At 46.4% G+C, this 18,762-nt stretch overlaps 1 protein-coding gene across 1 annotated transcript in view; it reads right to left on the reverse strand.

The window, feature by feature from the left end:
- Slc24a3 (solute carrier family 24 member 3) overlaps nt 1-18,762 on the reverse strand; it is a 465,376-nt gene that overhangs the window by 39,691 nt on the left and 406,923 nt on the right. Inside the window, exons 8-9 of the mRNA XM_041670589.1 lie at nt 9,055-9,080; nt 1,959-2,012 (exon numbers count right to left, since the gene is read on the reverse strand). Of these exons, the coding sequence (XP_041526523.1) occupies nt 1,959-2,012; nt 9,055-9,080 (80 nt within the window). The remainder of the gene's footprint in view (nt 1-1,958; nt 2,013-9,054; nt 9,081-18,762) is intronic.

The following is an 18,762-nucleotide window of genomic DNA, read 5'->3' on the forward strand; positions in this document are numbered from 1 at the left end:
CCTCGCCTCTTCCTCTTCCACCCTTTCTTTTCCCCCTAATCCCATGTCCCCAGTTTTGTCAGGAAATCTTGGCTATTTCCCTTTTCCAGGTGGATCTATATATGTTTTTCTTAGGGTTCTCCTTGTTACTTAGCTTCTCTGGAGTCATGAACTGTAAGTTTATTATCCTTTACTTTACAGCTAGTATCCACTTATGAGTGAAAACATACCATGCTCATCTTTCGGGGTCTGAGTTACCTCACTCAGGATGTTTTTTTTTTTTTCTAGTTCCAAGTGATGTCTCTTTTGAAACCAGATATGACAGTGAAAGCTAACTGGTTACACCCTGTCCTGATAAAGAACCAACTGGAGTAGGAACTATTACTCATTTTATTTTGGAGAGGAGGAAACCGAGATTAAAATGGCTGAAAAATTTAGTTACATCCCCAAGGCTACTCATTGGCTGGTGAGAGCTGTTGCTAGGGGCTAACGAGAAGCACTTAACGCTAACCCACAAGACCATATGGCCTCATCTACAGGATTCATCCCAGAGAAGGGACCAGGGTGAATAAAGGTCAATCTTTGCCAATGCCGCATGTGCCAGGTATTTCTCTTTCTACCTATTTGGCCAGTCAAAATGGCTTCTGGATTCTCAGCCAGAACGTTTAAAGTCAAGTAAGCTATCTACCCAGGAGGTAATTGAAGAGTCTAATATATGCTGTTGGGTTTTCCTCCCTCCCATGACTGTGGTACTGTTTTATATTTTTAATTGAATGTTTTAAATTTTGTGCTTGTACCCTGAAGCTATTTTATTGTGAAGCATGCAATTTTATAAATCAGATTTTATAAAACCCAATGATCAGAGCCTCTGATTGCAGAGAGGGGCGGCTAAAGAGCAGAGATTTCTATTTACAACTTGGGATGGAATTATGCAGAGAATTCCATGAGAGCAGGAGCTGTTATTTGCAATTTTATTTGTGTCCTGCTGGTCTGAACATCTGGAATGGTGGGAAAGCTGAGGCCTCAGCAAAAACAAACTTCTTTTAGCTGCTAAATGTGGTGTGACTTGGGGTAGAGGTTTGCTTGTTACCTTAATGTCTACACGTGTGACCTGCAATTTGTGGCTTTATGGTGACCGGGTTAGAGGGTGCAATGGCTATCGAAAGCCTGCTAGCAAAGTTCCTCAACTCCCCTTTCCTTTAGATTACATCTCTGTGTGAAGACTACCTCATTTTGCAAACCCTCCAATAAATGCATGTTGGTACACATAGCTGTCAGAACCAGGGTTGGAGAAACCAAATTTATGACATTTCTGCATCATGCAGGATCAGTTGCTCAAAAAGAAGAGGATTCTTGACTCTAGGAACCCAAACTTGGAGCTTCTAAAAGAATTTCTAAAGAAGGTGAACTGCACAGTGGGATGTCTTCAGCTTCCTCCCAGCCTTGTTCAGCTTCATGGCTTCAGCCCTAATCAATGTCTAACCTGCAAGCTCAGGAGAGACTTCTAGCCAAGATCCTCCCACTGAAGCAGCTCTGGGATTTTGAATTATCAGATAATACAGATCTGTGGTTTTTAAGCCACTAAGTTCTGGGGTAATTTGTTACACAGCAACAGACAATACATCGGGAGTAGTTGAAGTCTGTATGGTTTCAGGCATGTAGCTCTCATCCCATCATCCCAAACCCAGCATAGAAACACAACTTGTTGGGGTTCACCTTCATTCTAATAAAACCTAAAAGCATGACTGCCAGATCCTGAAGAGAAAGGCAGGTTCTAGAGAGTTCTTCAATGAAATATGGAAGTGTTGATTTTGTCATCAAATATGAGTCAGAGGATCATTTTTATAATTCCTAATAAAAATGATAGAGATGCCTAACAGTCCCTGGGTGTGTGGTGGTGGACTCTGACTCTGAGTCCCACCTCCCACCTCCACTCTTCTTTCTATATCCTTACACAGTATGGCAAGTGTTTTACTTACTTCATGATGACAATATAGATGAGGTACATCAGCACAAGGACTAGGGATTCCCACCTGCACAGGACAAAGTACAGTTAGAGACGGCAAGCCCAACAGCCAAGCCATGTCAGCGGGTGCTGGAGGTATCTGATGTCAAGGGCCAGGATGGCAAGGTAGACCAGTTACACGCGTTCCCAGTCTATGCAAGTGCTTTTTGTTGCATAGATCTTTCCTTCTCACCTGAAGGGAAGATGCAGCTCTGCTGTGTGCTCACTACAAAGAGCTCTAGGGAAAGTGGCAGGCCCTTGAACATACAAGTGCTTGCATGAATCTGCTGTGGTTTACTCTCTAGGGTTATCCAGAGCTTCCTAAGAGCAGACACACCAGAGGAACTGATAAGGGAGTGGGTGGTGAGAAGTGGTGGGGGCCGGAGGAGGGGTTGAATGTAGAGGGGTGTAAGCAGAAAGAGACAGGGTGAAGAAAGAGACAGAGATAAGCAGAGTCAAGGAGAGAGTCAGGTAGTGTCAAAGAGATCTAGAACCTTTTTGGGTGGGAAGGTGCCCGGAAGTATAAGACTGAGTGAGAGGAGGCTGGGCATGGTGGACACTGGCTTATGCCTATCATCCATCAAAGTGTACTACACAGTGGGTCCTAGGTCAGTTTGGGCTGCAGAGGAGACCCTGCATCCACAATGTAAAAGTAGAAAACCTAAACCAATGCAAATATGGACAAGAGGTGAGACGGCCAAGAGAAAAGAAGGAAAACAACTGAGCCAATGGGAATGTCCTCACCTCTTAGGATTGCAATTAAAAAAAATTCTTTATTTAGTAATTTCCAGCTAAAGCTCAGGGGACTTGGTTTTTGGGCCCCTGTTTAGCCACAGGATTGAACTAGCTGAAGGAGGGAGCATGTTTAGTTTGGACAGAAGGGGATTGGGGAGGCCTGAGGAGGAAGTCATGAAAACCCTGATTCCACACAGAATTCTTCCATGCCTCCCTAAGAATGATTTTACTAATATGGTTTTATCCAAGTAGAAAGAACTTGGGGTATGGGAGGCCTTTGGGCATCCCAACTGTCCCAGGTTCACACAGTTCTTGGCTCCAGTCTCCAGGAAGGTGCCTTTAGTCTGACCCCGTACTCCACCCCACTGCACCACTCCTTAGCAGGCATACATGTGAAAGGAACTTCGTGCTTAGGTCATTCTAAAGAAAGGGGCATTGTAACAGAAACAGTGTGAGATCATTGGAAAAGAACCAAATTCAGTAGTCAGTTCTCTTTCTTCTTCCCCTCCCCTCCCCTCCTCTCCCCTCCCCTTCTCTTTCTTCCTCTTTTTCTCATGTGGTATTCCAGACTGCCCTCAGATTTGTAACCTTTCTACCTCAGCCTCCAGAGTGCTGGGATACAGGTAGGATCATGATGCCCAGCTTAAATCCAATACTTGCTAAACATTTTTACTTACAATTGTTCTCATTCTTTGAAAAAAAAACTCAAAACAAGCCCTTCTTAAGCTGGTTGTTGACCATTTTTCAGGATCACAAGGGGAGAGACCCGATTTCTGTCTACATTGCTGGTTTCCTTTGTGGGCTTGCCAAAGCCTTCCCTAACATGCGGGCTGTTGAAGCTTCTGTGGCTGCCCCATTCCTTTGGCTCCTTTGCCTAGCTGATCACCAGGGGTCTTCATGGTTCCCTCTACACATACCCTTCCTTCGTGCTGTGAGCATCTCCAAATGACCTCTGATAACACATCCACTCCCTGCCCATCAACCAGTGAGAACCATCAGTACCTCCATGCTGTGCTGGATCTAGCTCCTGACAGGTCTCTAGGTGGGGTACGAAGCATTCTCGGACAGTTTCCGAGAACTATTTCTCTCTCACATAGTCACAACTTGAGGAGCTCAGAGGAAGAAACCAGAACACCACTCTGGATATTTCGGTTTCTTCTCCAGCCTCTGGAATCTTGACACACATTTCCTGACGCTCTGGCCCTGGCTGACCTGCTACCACAGATCCACAGGCCTTGTCCTGCAGGGTGACCTAACAGAGGGGTCTCTCATGTCTTCAGGTTTAAGCGTCTTTAGGAATATTACCTAATAGAAAGCGATTCCTTATCCCTTGTGCAGAAATAAATTACTATACTGAGGCAACAAATGACCTCAAGAGAGATAAGTCCTACCTTCAGTTCCCAGGGTCAGGAGCAATGAGTCTGAAGTTGTAATTGTTAGCCCTGTCCTGGCCATCATCTTACCAAAGACATGTAAGATGGAAGGGTCTCAGAAAGGCATTGAAGCCTCTTATTCTCCCCTCTCGTCTTGAACACAGATGTGATGGCTGGAACCACAGGAGCCATTTTAGGACTATTAGGGGAAAGGCTGGGAAAACATCCATGATGCATCTAAGATAAACGATGGTTGGTTGGTTTGTTAGAATCATCATCTACCAAGGAGCCTCTCACTGATTGCTGGGTCCCACTTCTTGCGTGAATGGGCTTCAAGAATGGTGAAGGAATCTCATTCAGGTGTGGCAGGGACATCTGGCTTTTGTATACAGTTAGTCCTGCTTGTCTTCATGTTCTACCTCTGTCACTCAAGCAACTGCAGGTTGAAAATATCCTTAAAAAATTTGTCTTCACTGAACATATATAGTTGCTCTCATGGTCACTTGTAGTATCAACATGACACAATCTAGAATCACCTGGGAAGGATGTCTAGGTTGGCCTGTGAGGAAGATTATCTGAGTTCTCGAGAAGAGATGCCCACTGTGGGTGGCATCATTCCCTGGGCAGTAGATCCTGGACTGCGTAAGGATGGAGAAAGTGAGCTTCACATTAGAATGTACTCACTATTCATTGTTCTCTGCTTCCAACTGTAGGTGTAATGTGACCAATGCTCTTAGGATTCTGATGCTGTGCCTTCCCCGCTAGTCTGTCCTGGGACTGGAAGCTAAAATAAACCCTCTTCTCCCCAAAGCTGCTTTGGTCTGGGTATTTTCTTTTTACAGCAACGGGAAATGAAACAAAGACGATTCCCTGAATAACCTAGTGTAGCACTATGCAATACATGAGAACACTTCAACCCTGCTATTTAAACATCTGCATCGCACTGGGCATTAGTGATCCAGAGGCGTCTTAAAGCATATAGAAGAAGGTGTGTAAATACCATGACATTTTACATATGAACCGGAACAATAGATTCTCATATGCTCAGCAGTCCTGAAACCAATTCTTCACAAATCCTGAGAAAGCACTGCATTTGTATTTGGCAATATTCATTATTTTCTAAAGAGCCCTCTTGTTTTGAAATCAACACAGTTGCAATCAGGGTCCTTCTGAAGATCTCAAGTGAGTTAATCGCCTGTCTTAACCTCTCTAGGGGCTGCTGGACTATCCTGGAGCAAGGGTGGAACTCAGCTTGTGAGGTATCCCCGAAACCCTGTGTGCTTTTACTGTGCACACGCCGGCGTCTGGTTTTAAAGAGAGAGATCAGCTCCTGCCCACATCCAGGGGGAAAAAAAAATCAATGCTTAGCAGGTAGGAAGACAGGAAAAGCAAACAGTAAAAAGCATCTTCAAATTCAATCAATGTATTTTGCCTTCCCTGGAAGCCCCAGAGCAGTAAAGGGCCAGTGGTGCAGATTTTAATTTCTTGGCTTCACTCATACGAGAAATTCTTTCTGTCAGCCCATGCATGCAATAACAGTGGTTACGCAACAGGCTAGCACTCTGAGAATGATGGGACTCTGGGCCCCGGGAGCCTGTGGCTCAGATCTTTGGAAACAAAGACACCCCCACAGGGCTAGCTAGCACCAAGTCTCATTCCCTTTGTAACTCATGCATCTGTGGTCCTCCTGACTCCATACTCCTGACCCCATGTGTATAGGCCTGCTGGTGCTTAGACTGTAGGCACATATGGCCTGTTCTTTGCATAATCTAGAATCCCCTGTGATAGGATTTAGGCTTTATCAGAGTGTAAGTTTACCTAACATCTCCCTCCCTTCCTCCCCCTCCTCCCACTCCCCCCACAGAAAGAGGGAAAGAGAGAGGAGGGGGGGAGAGGGGGGAGAGGGAGAGAGAGAGAGACTGAGACTAGGTTTGACCAAGAATGCCCACCCCCCACAGGCTCATATATTTGAATGCTTGGTCATTGGAGAGTGTTACTACTTGAGAGGGATTAGGAGGTGTGACCTTGTTGGAGTAGGTGTGGTCTTATTGGAGGAAGTGTGTCATGGGTTAGGAGTTGGGGATAGATTCTGAAGCCCAAATGAGGCCCAGTGGCTCTCTTTTTTCTTCCTTCTGCCTGCAGATCCAGATGTAGAACTCTCAGCTACCATGTCTGCCTGCGTGCCACCATGATTCCCACCATGATGATAACGGACTAAACCTCTGAGAGTTGTCTTAGTCATAGTGTTTCATCATAGCAACAGAACTGTGACTGAGACACCTTTGGAATGGAGGGAAAATTAACTAAGCCACTAAGACATGTTAGGTATCTTAAAGGGCTCTGTGAGGGGGCCAGCCAAAGCTCGCTTATTAGGACATCTGCATTCGTCTCTCTCTGCCATGGTTCTCATGCAGCAATAAGACGCTTTTAGAGCACAAGTGAGGACTCCCCCACCCTGGGGTGGCAGCTCCCTGACCCTGGGGTGGCAGCTCCCTGACCCTGGGATGGCAGCTCCCCACCCTGGGATGCAGCTCCTCACCCTGGGATGCAGCTCCTCACCCTGGGATGGCAGCTCCCTGACCCTGGGATGGCAGCTCCCCACCCTGGGATGCAGCTCCTCACCCTGGGATGCAGCTCCCCACCCTGGGATGGCAGCTCCCTGACCCTGGGATGGCAGCTCCCTCACCCTGGGATGGCAGCTCCCCACCCTGGGATGCAGCTCCTCACCCTGGGATGCAGCTCCCCACCCTGGGATGGCAGCTCCCTGACCCTGGGATGGCAGCTCCCCACCCTGGGATGCAGCTCCCCACCCTGGGATGGCAACTCCTCACCCTGGGATGGCAGCTCCTCACCCTGGGATGGCAGCTCCCCACCCTGGGATGGCAGCTCCCCACCCTGGGATGGCAACTCCTCACCCTGGGGTGGCAGCTCCCTGACCCTGGGATGGCAGCTCCCCACCCTGGGATGGCAACTCCTCACCCTGGGATGGCAGCTCCTCACCCTGGGATGGCAGCTCCCCACCCTGGGATGGCAGCTCCCCACCCTGGGATGCAGCTCCCCACCCTGGGATGCAGCTCCTCACCCTGGGGTGGCAGCTCCCCCACCCTGGGATGGCAGCCTCTCCCTGGGGTGGCAGCTCCCCCACCCTGGGGTGGCAGCTCCCCACCCTGGGATGGCAGCTCCCTACTCTGGGATGGCTCTTTCTAGCAGCGGTAACCCTGTTGTACTGCCCTCTGGAACAGCACCCTTAGCAGACCTGGGACCTGGGGTGCTCTAGCTATTTTGACCCCCTTCAGGCTTTTCATCACTATTACTTAAAAAGACTTCTTACTTTTTTTGTGACTAAGTATGGAGAGCATGGGTCTTTTAAAAAACAGAGTATATGTATTATATTAGAATCTGCATTTTTAATTATTGGGTTTTCAAACATTTCCCAAGCTGTTTTTTAAGGACAGGAGAGATAGGTCTTAGAAGTCAACAACCTATCTCCTCATGCTGGCATAACTACCCTCTGACAGTTCCCATCACTGAGGTAGGCCCGTGGCACCCTCAAGTTCTGGAAGCCGGAGAGTTATTCTCAGATAGAGGCAGAGCCCCCAACCAAGGGTTAGAGCAAAGTTGAGAATGTTTCGCTGGAAGTGAAGTCACAGGAATTCTCTGTCTCTTTCTAGCTCACTCACTCCTAACACAAGGTAATGCTGTGGAAGTTTCTAGCCTCAGAGTCCCTCCTATTTCTAAGAAGTTTTTCATTTTCTTCTACTTATGCAGATCAAGCATTTGGGGGAGAACTGTAACAAGAATGCATAGGACACCTAATTTCGATTTCCATTTCAAACATACTGGACTTGCTCAGAACTCATTTTGAGAATAGGGGTTTGAACAGTTGGCCAAAATGCAAATATCCCTCTGTATATTTAATTGAACAGCATCCTCTATCTAAGTCACCACAGACTCAGAACCACGCATTGCCTTTTAGAGTATTGGCAGCACTTTAATGGGATAACCGTCCGTGACGTGCTTGGATCCTGACTCCTAAGGTGTCACTGAGGTTTGGAACATTGAACTTGGTTTACCTCCTGCTACCTACAGCTCAGATCTGGAATGTTCCCCTAATGGCCAGAGTGCTAAAGAGTTGATTCCCAGCATGATGCTGTTGGGAACTGATAAGAGTAGGGGCCCAGTGAGAGGTCCTTGGGTTTGCCCTGGAAGAAAACAGTGGGACCCCTCCTTCCCTTGCTTTCTGGTCATGGGTGATTGCTTTTGTTTTTTTTTTTTTCCTGGGCATACCCTTTTACCATGAACATGGGCTGGAACCCTTCAAACTGGGAGTAAAAATGAACTTTTTCTCTTTATAAGTTGATTGTCTATGTACTTTGCTGTGATAATGGAAATCTGATTGACAAGGGTATAAAAAGATTAGTCAAATGACAACTAGGGTACAGCTATGGCTGACTATAGAACACAGAAAATTGACAGCATCCAGCCTCCACAATAAAGACATAGAGATATGAAGATATGAATCCCATCACCCCAGCGGCCCAAGGGAAAAGCTAAGTAAAAGGTAATTTGATGTCTTTGTTGAGGAAGAATGGGCAGGGCCTAAGAAATCCTTGTTCCAAGTTGTCATGACATGTCTTTCCTTTTATAGATTAGAATTGTTTACTTATTTTGTGTGTGTGTGTGTGTGTGTGTGTGTGTGTGTGTGTGTGCGCACGCACATGCACGTGTGCATGCTAGGTATTAGTGTGGAGGTCAGAGGACAACTTGAGTAAGTCAGTTCTCTCCTTCAATCACATGGCTTCCAGATATTAAACCTAGGCTGTTGGCATTGGCAGCAAGTACCTTTTCCTGCTGAGCCATCTTGCTGCCCTGTTTTTTTTTCTAATCCTCATCTCCAGCCTACAATGCATTTGGCTCTGTGTCATAAAAAGGTACAATTAGAAGGAACAAAAATGTACTTACCAAGAAACTTTTTCATCATAAATGAACTGTGGGGAAAAAAAGAAAGTCAGTTAGAGATGTGTGCACACATGTGCACGTAACAGTATTTTAAGATGATGGGCTGGCGGTGCTTGCCGCTGGCCTGGTGACATTCATGATCGGGCTGGAATGCCAGGTACCTGTGGGCAAACTCTTTCTATAGTCTTTGTCTATTGGTAGTGGAAGGAGAATTGTGTGAAGATTGGGGTGGGTGAGGGTGGGAAGGAGAAGCGAGGCGATCCAGGTCACTCTTCAGTTTCTGTCCCCAGATAGAAGGACTGGGAGAGATGACTCTGCTTTCTAAAACAAGACCCATCATGGAACTTAGGTCTGCAAGGGGAGGTAGAAACTTGGCAGGCACTTTCAAATTCTGACCCTTTAGGTACCATGAGTCACGCTTCTGCACGTCTCAGACTTGATGCAAGCACTTGACCTTCCGTACACCCAACAGTGTCCTTCTAGCTGTCTCCTTTTATTCCCAAGAGATCTCTTCTATCACAACCACAAGTGGGGGGAACAGCAACCCTAAGCATCTCATACAGAAAGTTATCTTGAGACAAGTGAATGGCATCAAACTGTTTGCACACCCTGGGCACTGTTGGCTTCTCATGCCTTGTGCCATGGTCTGCCTCCTGTCAAGGAAGGAGGCTAGGGAAGGTCAGAAGCAGTGAAGGAAACAAGTGACAAACCGAGATTTTATTCCCATCTGTTGGGACCAATAGAGCGTCTATAAAAGGTTTAAACAGTTACTTTCCAGCCAACACTACCTCAGATCAATTCCCATTTGGGGGAAACTAAACAACAATCAAACAAAATAACGAGCAAACCAGCAAAATATTTACATACGGAAACCAAATTTCAGAAAGCAGAAATAATTTCTGGGATTGTTCAATCCATTGTGGAATTGATTCCAGTACCTGGGCCTGGCTCTTATTTGAACCTCTTTTCATGACACACTTACCTGCCTACACGACTCATAGGACCCACAAAGGGTGTACCTGTCATGGATGCTGGAAGCCATAGAAATGTTTTCATGGCTTCTATAAGGATGGCGATCTTTGAGTAGCACTCCCCATGAAGGCAGAGGCCCCTGAAGCCTCTAAGACAGAGGCTGCAGGGCAACCTAGGTACCCAGTGCCAGAATGTCATTAAGCAAGATGATAAATGTAGCTAGCAATGCGGGCATTGCTTTGGTCCCCAGCGAGTCCAATAATCTCCAGTTGCGCTGAGACACAAAAGTCACCTCATGGACAGCCCACACAGCTCACAGGAGCTCTTCCTGCCATGGTAAAGGTCTAAGGAGAAGGACCAGGATCTAGGGGTCATGCTTATTTGTAACTGGTTCTTTTTAACAAGCTGTTAAAAAGAAAGAAAGAAAGAAAGACAGAAAGAAAGAAAGATAGAAAGAAAGAAAGAATGTTGCTTTGTTGTTTTGTTACTCTGTCTCTGCCATCAAGTTCAACAAGTTGACATCTGGATGAGAACGCCAAGCCAGAATGGGGAAAGGATTGGAGGAATCAAGCAAATAATCCCACGATGCAGACTGGATGGTACGGAACCCACCCCCTGGAAAGACTCACGGTTGCTTGACATAATTGCTAGCATTAACAAATTGTTATCACGAAATAATGGAACAGAACCAATTATTTAAGATGGAAAAATTTTTATTAAGTACTTAATTCAATATTAGCCTTAGCAATGGGGAAGAAACAATTACTTCAGAGTTACTCAAGAGAATATGAGACTCCAGGAGAGTTTATTAAACCAGGACAATTGAATTCTCTCCCATCAGAGAAGGCAGGCGAAGGCGCAATATGGATGCGGCTCGCAGGGATCTTGTATTCTGTAAGAGATTCTCCACAGATGGGGGCATAGATCCTGCAAAGGCAGTCACGGGGAGTTGACTGGTCTTGGTATAGAGACACAGGCATCCTTTATGAACGTTTCAGGAACAGCTGTGGGTTGGTACACCTTTAACTATTGATTATGTAGAGAAAAAATACTAATGGGCTTCACTGTACAAAGATCCTCGCTGTGGCTTGAACGTGAAACTTCTCCCACAGCCCACAGATATGCATTCTTGAAGAGCGGGTCCCCAGCTGGAGCTAGAGGGGGGTACAGAGCCTTTGGCACGGTGGCCTGGCCAGCAGAAGTGAGCTATTGGCCTTGCAGGTAACGTCTGCTTCTGCTTCTGGCCCAAGCTCTTTGCCTCCTGATTCATCAGGTGTGAGAAGCCACCTCAGACTCCCTCTGCCACAGACAGGAGTGTGTCCCTTCATGTTCCCCCTCTGCCATGCTGGCCTGCACCCTCTTCAGAAACTATAGACTTCTCCTTTAAGTTGCTCCTGCCATGCATTTTGTCATAGCGAAAAGTAACTAATACAGTCGCAAACTGGGAGGGGGGGGGTAGAGTTTACAGGGAGCCTCAAAGAGCCGAGAAACAGCGCGCAAACCATGGTGTGATCAGCTGAATTGCTAGCCAGAGGCCGAGCATATGAGCCCACAGGGCTGCTGTGGTGGTGTGTGATGTCTGGAGGTTGGGAGGAGTCAGACACAGAAAGAGAAATGGATGTTATCTTCCTGCAAGTTCTAGCACACAATTGTGATCTGGAAACATTCAAAATACCCGATAGTTTTCCTTTTGTGTGGCCCTGGGGACACCCTGTTTCTCAGGGGTAACAACTGCTGCATTGGTTGCTCAGGAGAACAAAGCCAGGGGACTCAACTGCCCTGTGGCTGCTGCAAAACCATGGTGCAGTTTATCCCTGTACTCTAAGAGGATTGTGCAGAGAGCAGCGAGAAGATCTATCAGTGGAAGTCAGGGCTGGTGCTTGGGGGAGGCTGTGTAGCCTGGTCATCCCTTCCTGGAAGACTGGGAATGAGGAAATCAAATGGATGGCGAATGTTCTTTTGGAAAGAACCATGGGGCTATCCTGACGGAGGCCTAGGATCATTCTGTGTGGAAGGTTAAAATGACAGAGGAGGCTGTGGGAAAATGGGTTTCGTTTTATGATTAGTTCCACTTTGGTACCACTAGGTGGCACTCACAACCCAGCCCTCCACCATGGTGAAGGCAGCAAAGTTAAAATGAAGTAGCTCAAGCCCATTTTCAAGGCTCTGGTGAACCCGTGTGAATGAGCAGAAGTACCACGGGGCAGGCAGTCCACTGGAGTGCCTACACCAGCCTATAGCTGCGTGAGGCAAGGGGAAGAGCTTTCTGCTTGACGTTCACGACTCGGGGGAGCGGCGAGTAAGTCATTGGGGCCAGACCAGAATCTGCTGCTGAGTTGCAACTAAGCACTCTCCTTCTGTGGCATTTAGAAGTAACTCAACCGCTTCACGAAAGAAAGCAAGCCTTGGATATTCTCTGCTGTATGTGTTTGAGGCCAGGAACTGAGAGAGCTCACAGTGCTGAGAGTCACTGGTACTCAGGAGCTGGGCCTCAGATTTGCTGAGCAAGCGCTGCCCCGGGGTCCTGGCCTCCGACCTTACACGTGGCTCACCCGAAGTTACACTTGTCTTTTCTTGGGTTCCCACATACTCTGCAGCTGGGCTAAATGTGAACAACCAGAAATGAATTTGACAAAAGCACTCATTTCCTCTAGGCTTCAGAGAAGTGGCTGGGTACCATGGAAACAGGCTTGTCAATCCTGGTGCCCGCTCTAAAATTCTTCCCGAAAAGTCAGGCTGACTTCAGCCAGGTGCCAGAGCAATCCAGGGAACTGCCAAGGGAACAGCTCCTTTAAGACGGACAACATGGCAAAGACAAGATAGGAGGGGCTTGGGTGTAACCAGGAGAAGAGAGCGAGCTGCCTCAGCACCACTAACCAGCCCGGAGTTTGAATACTAGAAGCTACAACCACAAAACGGGAATGGCCGCATTGCTGCGATTTCATAATCTATATTATGATCACTGGCACTGTGAGCATTCTAAGCAGTGAAAATGACAGGAGAAAATCAAGAGCATCCTTTTCTTTCAAGAGGCTGAAACTTGAAAATCTCCCTTTCCTATCAAATCAGGCTAGCCTCTTCCATAGACACTTACCATTCAACAACACAGGGGTCCCTCCACCCCCAGCTGCTCCGAGTTTAGAGAACTCATTTTTGTGGGTCTAGGAGCTAGCAGTACATGTGGCTTAGCTAAGGGGGTGGGGCGGGTGGGACATACTGAGAAGCTGTGCCCTGCTATGGCTTAAGCTTTAAAGATAACGAGGCATGTAGGAAGAGAACTCGAATGACATTAGTGGCTGCAGGAAGGAGGATAAGAAATTAAGAGTTTGAGAAGTGCTGATCATCTCCAGGAAGCAATGGGTGGGAAGATAAATGACGTATATAGGAGACAAGGGTTGGTAAAGGACTGGTAGCTGGGCAGCACAAAAACAAACACAAGCACAAACTAAAAGTGCAAAGCCATCTTCTGCTGTGGAATAATCCTTCTGTACACTTTGTGACTATATGCCACTACGATTGGTTTAATAAAAAGCTGACTGGCCAATAGCTGAACAGGATAAAGTTAGGTAGGAAAGTCAAACTGAGGATGATGGGATGAGGAAGGGAGGAGTCAGAAGGCTTGCCAGCTGGATGAAAATGAGTTGAACACATAAAATGGGATAGAGGTAAAAGCCATGAGCCTCATGGCAGCATATAGGTAAATAGAAATGGATTAAGTTGTAAGAGTTAATTAGTAATGAGCCTGAGCTATTGGTTGAGCATTTGCAATTAACATAAATCTCTGAGTGGTGATTTGGAAGCGACTTCCAGGATGGGATAAAGTCTACCTCCAATTTTCACTGTAAATACTCAGTGGCTCTTATTAGCAAGTTGCCTTCTCCAGAACAGCTGACGTACACCCCTCTTTGTTGAGTGAGCAAAGATGACCCCAGCCTCCCAGGATTCCCAGCACCAGATAGTTCCTTCCATACACCCACCACTGATTGTAAAGTTGGTTAACTTCTGTGTGACCACAGTCAATTTATTTCAGGACTTTAAATTTCTGTCACAATCATTCTCCTGGGAAGCTTCTAGCTATCATCATTATTCCCTCTTGGCCAGAAGAAGAGCTGAAATGAAATGACAGTCCAGTTGGTGCAAGGAAATCAAGAGAGAATCAGTTAATTCCAAGTAGAGAATGGGATTGAGAGCGAGAGGGGACTGGCTAGAGAGAAGGCCACCTGGAAGGTAGACAATGCTCACTGTGACCTTCAAGATTGTGTTTCTACCACAGGAGGAACTGGACAAAACAATTTCTAGAGTATTTAAGATTATCTGCTGTGATGGATAGCCTTGTCAACTTGATACAACTTGGAATCACCCGGGATGAATCTTGATGAAGGATTGTCTACATTTGGGTTGGCGTGCAGGCATGTCTGTGGGGTTGTCTTAAGTTAACTGCTGTGGGAAAACCCAGCCCAGTGTGAGCCGCAAGGAATTTTAAACTGTGTCAGGGTAGAAGAATGGAGCTGAGCACAAGCAAACATGTGATCATATGTGTATTCGTTTCTCTCTGCTCTTGCCTATGGATATGACGTGACTTGTGGTTTAAAGCTCCTACCTTAACTTTCCCCCAGTGATAGATTGTAACCTGGAAGTGTGAGCCAAATGAGCCCCTCTTCCCCTATACTGCTTTTTTTTTTGTCAGTTTTTAAAATCACAGCAAAGAAAAAAAAGGAACTAAAACAGTTACCTTCATGAGCTCTAGGGTATGTAAGGTAAAGCTATTTTTTCCAACAACATGTTCTCAGAATAAGGCCTATTTCAGATTCTCAGAGGCAGATTTTATTGGAAGGAAATCTGGATTCTACACAGCTGTACTGTATAGCTGGAGCTATACTGGCATGTTATTGCTGAACCATCTTAGAAACCTTCTCTGTTAGCCTAAAAGACATAGGTATCTGTAGGAAAGTTCATAGTTTCTACAGGACAGTTGGCTCATTAGAACTACACCATCCAATGAGGTAGTTAGTTACTAACTATCTATGGTTCTGCTGTGGGACAATGATTTTACCCTGTAAAGATTTGCTTCTTGTACTTGTTTAGTAAAATGTTGATTGGCCAGTAGCCAGGCAGGAAGTATAGGTGGGGCAAACAGGCAGGAAGTATAGGTGGGGCAAACAGGCAGGAAGTAGAGGTGGGGCAAGGAGAACAGGAGAATTCTGGGAAGAGGAAAGATTCAGTCTGCAGTCATCACGCAGACACAGAGGAAGCAAGATGAGAATGCTTTGCTGATGAAAGGTACCAAGCCACGTGGCTAACACAGACAAGAATTATGGGCTAATATAAGTTATAAGAGTTATAAGAAGCTTGAGCTAATAGGTCAACTAGATTATAATTAATGTAGACGTCTGTGTGTTTCTTTGGGGCTGAAGGGCTGTGGGACCAGGTGGGACAGAAACCTCTGCCAACATGGCTGTACAATGCAAATTAAGAATAAAATTCAGTCATTTGTTCTTGCTAGCTGCATTTCGAGGGTTCAGTAGCTGCACATGCCCCTATGGCTACCATGGCTACTGCATGAGACAATAAGGGATAGAAAGTTCTGAGTCCAGCCAGGAAAATTCATGTCTCCTGGGGGTCATGTGTTAAAAGTTTGGTGCTTAGGTTGGCACTATCGGAAGATTAGTAAAATCATTGTGGAGAGGAACCAAATGAAAGGTCTTTAGGCCACTGGGTCATGCCCTTGAAGGTGACAGTGGGATCTCTGTCTTCCGTTTTCTTTCTTGTTTTGGCTTATAAGGATGTCACTTTGTTCTACCACAAAAACCTGTTACAATGGGTTCAAAGCAACAGGGTTACTTGAATTTGAACTTGGACTTCTGGGTCCATGAGCTAAACAAACCTTTCTATTTATAATTGTTTCAAGTATTTTGTTATGGCAACTAATGCCGAGTCACTGCCTGTCTCTGGCAAGTGAGTGTCAGCTCAGCTGTTTTGCCGCCCCCATGGGAACTCTTCACCCAGGGGTTCTGCAAAAGAGCTCCCCCAGTGATGGAAATGGAGGCATTAACTTGAACTACTTTCTTTGCTGGGTGTGCACCCAGAGTGGCCTGAGGACCGTGCCAACTAGGATCAGTGGCTTCTCTGCTCTATCATCTACAGACAGACAGCACTTTGAAGGGGATTTTTGTACCAGCCCAAGTTAAGAGGAAGCGATTCCATAGAGTTTTCCATCTCCCACGAAGGCTCTCTCTTCTTCATGTTCACAATCCCTGACTACAGCTTAGATGAAGTGTAAAAATAAAGTAGTTCCTTTTGGGCAGCTGTTAGACTGATGAAGTGATGGATCATTTGCATTTATGCAAATCTCATGATTATATAAATCACAGCAACATTTTAATGCAAGAAACTTGACAGGCTGGCTGGAATTTGGAAAAAGGGCAGGACTGGGAGGCCGGCTATGCCCCTGGACCAAGTGATCCTGGGTGTGGAGGAGAGGCAGGGGAGTCCTGTACTGATCTGTGGACAGCTGTTACGTATGTGAGCAGACACATGATCTGTGGACAGCTGTTCCATATGTGAGCAGACACATGATGGGAAACACTGCAAAGAACACTGAACATTCTTAGGACTTAACAGTGGCATTTCTCTTGCTTCCAGGCATTATCTCGCGTTTCCATGGCCAGAGATTCCAATAGAGAGGGTGCATGAGACTAAAGGGAGGCTCTCTTTCTCAGGGGAGGACAATAGGAAGAACATACTGTGTGTTTTTGAAAGAATGATTGCTTTAGACAAGGATATACCATCATTGCAGACTAATCATAACATAGCGCAAAGGAAAATTGAGATGGAGCCTAAGTACTAAAGAGAACTGACTTTGGGTCTCTTAATCAACTGTCTTTATTTGGGGGGACTGTGTGGGGAATGCACATGCCTGTCTCACTCCTGCGTTCTTGCTCTCTGCCCATCTGTGCCCCACCTTTAACTGGAATGTCTCAGCAGTCTTAGACTGCAGGCAATAATGAAGCTATTAGCATTCTCCTGGCTGGACTCCTTGCCCTCTGTCCTTTAGCAGCAAGGGGCATCCCTGGAGACTCTGTCTTGGCTATCTTTGGATCTCTAAGCCTCCTGGTTTGTCCATGGGGCTCTGCTGTATGACTCTTAAGGGTGTCTTGATGAGAAGATACATAGAAATGGCATCTGGTCCCACTTAGTCCACCCTTGCCCTGGGAGTGAATGGGTTCTCCTTGTACAACCTCAGGGGGTCAGCTGAACATTTCAGAACTTAAAAAACACTAATTATTAAATTAAATTGTTTGGAAAGCTTGGTGATTATTCTGTGGGTTGGGGAAAGGGCGTTGTAACAGAGGCAATTTATGTGACCACGGCACGATCCTGTATTAAGCTAGGTATTACCTAAAGAAAACCTGAGGAACATGTTTTTGTTACTGTATCTGCAGTCACAAAAGAAGGGAGTTAAAAAAAGTACTTGCAAAAAGTTACAGAGAGTTTGTGAGTTTCAGTCTGAGGCTGGGGTGGGGAATAGATGTGGGGTCGCTGTGACAGCTACTTTGCTAGGTGCTGTCCTTCTGGACCGAGGATGGATTCATTCCCCACACAGTCTCCAGTGAGAATCCCAGATGGCAAGAGCACGGAGGTGGCTCAGTATTAAAGTGCTCGATGTTCAAGCGCAAAGACATGGGCTTGGAGCCCCAGCATCCAGGTTAAAGCTGGGGGTGGGAGCCCAGGTTTTGGGGTGGAGATCAGTGGATCTTGGTCTTCCTGACCAGCTAGGCTAGTCCATACAGGAGGCTCCCTGTTGACTGAGAGACCCTGGCTCAAAAAAGTAAAGCAGAGAAGTAATAGGCAAAGACATCCCAACATCAGACTTTTGCCTTCACAGGGGTGAGCTGTGCATACAGACACACGCACATGTGCAAGAGTGCGCACACACTGATACAGATAGATAGATAGGTAGATAGATAGATAGATAGATAGATAGATAGATAGGTTGGTAGGTAGAGAATATGAAAATAGGCTCCATGCTCACTGACAGAAATTAGAATTGTAGACAAACTAAGCCTGAACAGACAAACGTGATCTTGCTTCTCCAGAATTTCAGAATTGACTTTAGACATGATCATGGATACACCAGAGGTCAATATCCCAAAGGATTTCCTGCCACTTCCATCACGTCCAGTCAGAAGCTTTGCTTTCCAAAGTCCAGCACCTGTGGTGAAAGACGGTGCAGGCTGCAATGCAGTTTCCCAGTTTCTACTTCAGTACCCGAAGAGTCAAAATCCCCGCTTCCACACTCCGATCAGCGTGTCAATTGTTTTGTTCACTAAAATTGGGGGAATGTCGCTTAATGTACAAGGAAGCAATATTCAGCTTTGAAGACTCCCATTTTATCTGTTCCACCTCTTCTTAACACTAGACAAGTGCAATTTTCCCTCAAAGTCACAAAAACCCTAGTTTTGACAGCCCGTCTGTGAATACACAGCCCAAGTCTCCAGCCCATGACAAGGAATCATCCGATGCCGCTGTCTGCTGCTTGCTGAAGGAAACACAGGGCGGCCTCAGCAGCCAGCGTGTTCAGCTGTCTCAGCTTTGTGATTTATGTACCGTGGCCCCAGGGCAGATGGTTGCTTGGCCCAAAGACCAGGTTCAGGAGGGTGTGCCACCTGTGACCCAGGGAAACCAAACCTCTTCAGTTCTTCACATGCCGTGAGCAGCAGTTGTATCTGATGTATCTTG

The sequence above is a fragment of the Microtus oregoni genome, unplaced genomic scaffold (genome assembly GCF_018167655.1).
Source record: "Microtus oregoni isolate MIOR12 unplaced genomic scaffold, Mior012 000020F_ref0000438, whole genome shotgun sequence".
In the NCBI taxonomy this organism is placed as follows: domain Eukaryota; kingdom Metazoa; phylum Chordata; class Mammalia; order Rodentia; family Cricetidae; genus Microtus; species Microtus oregoni.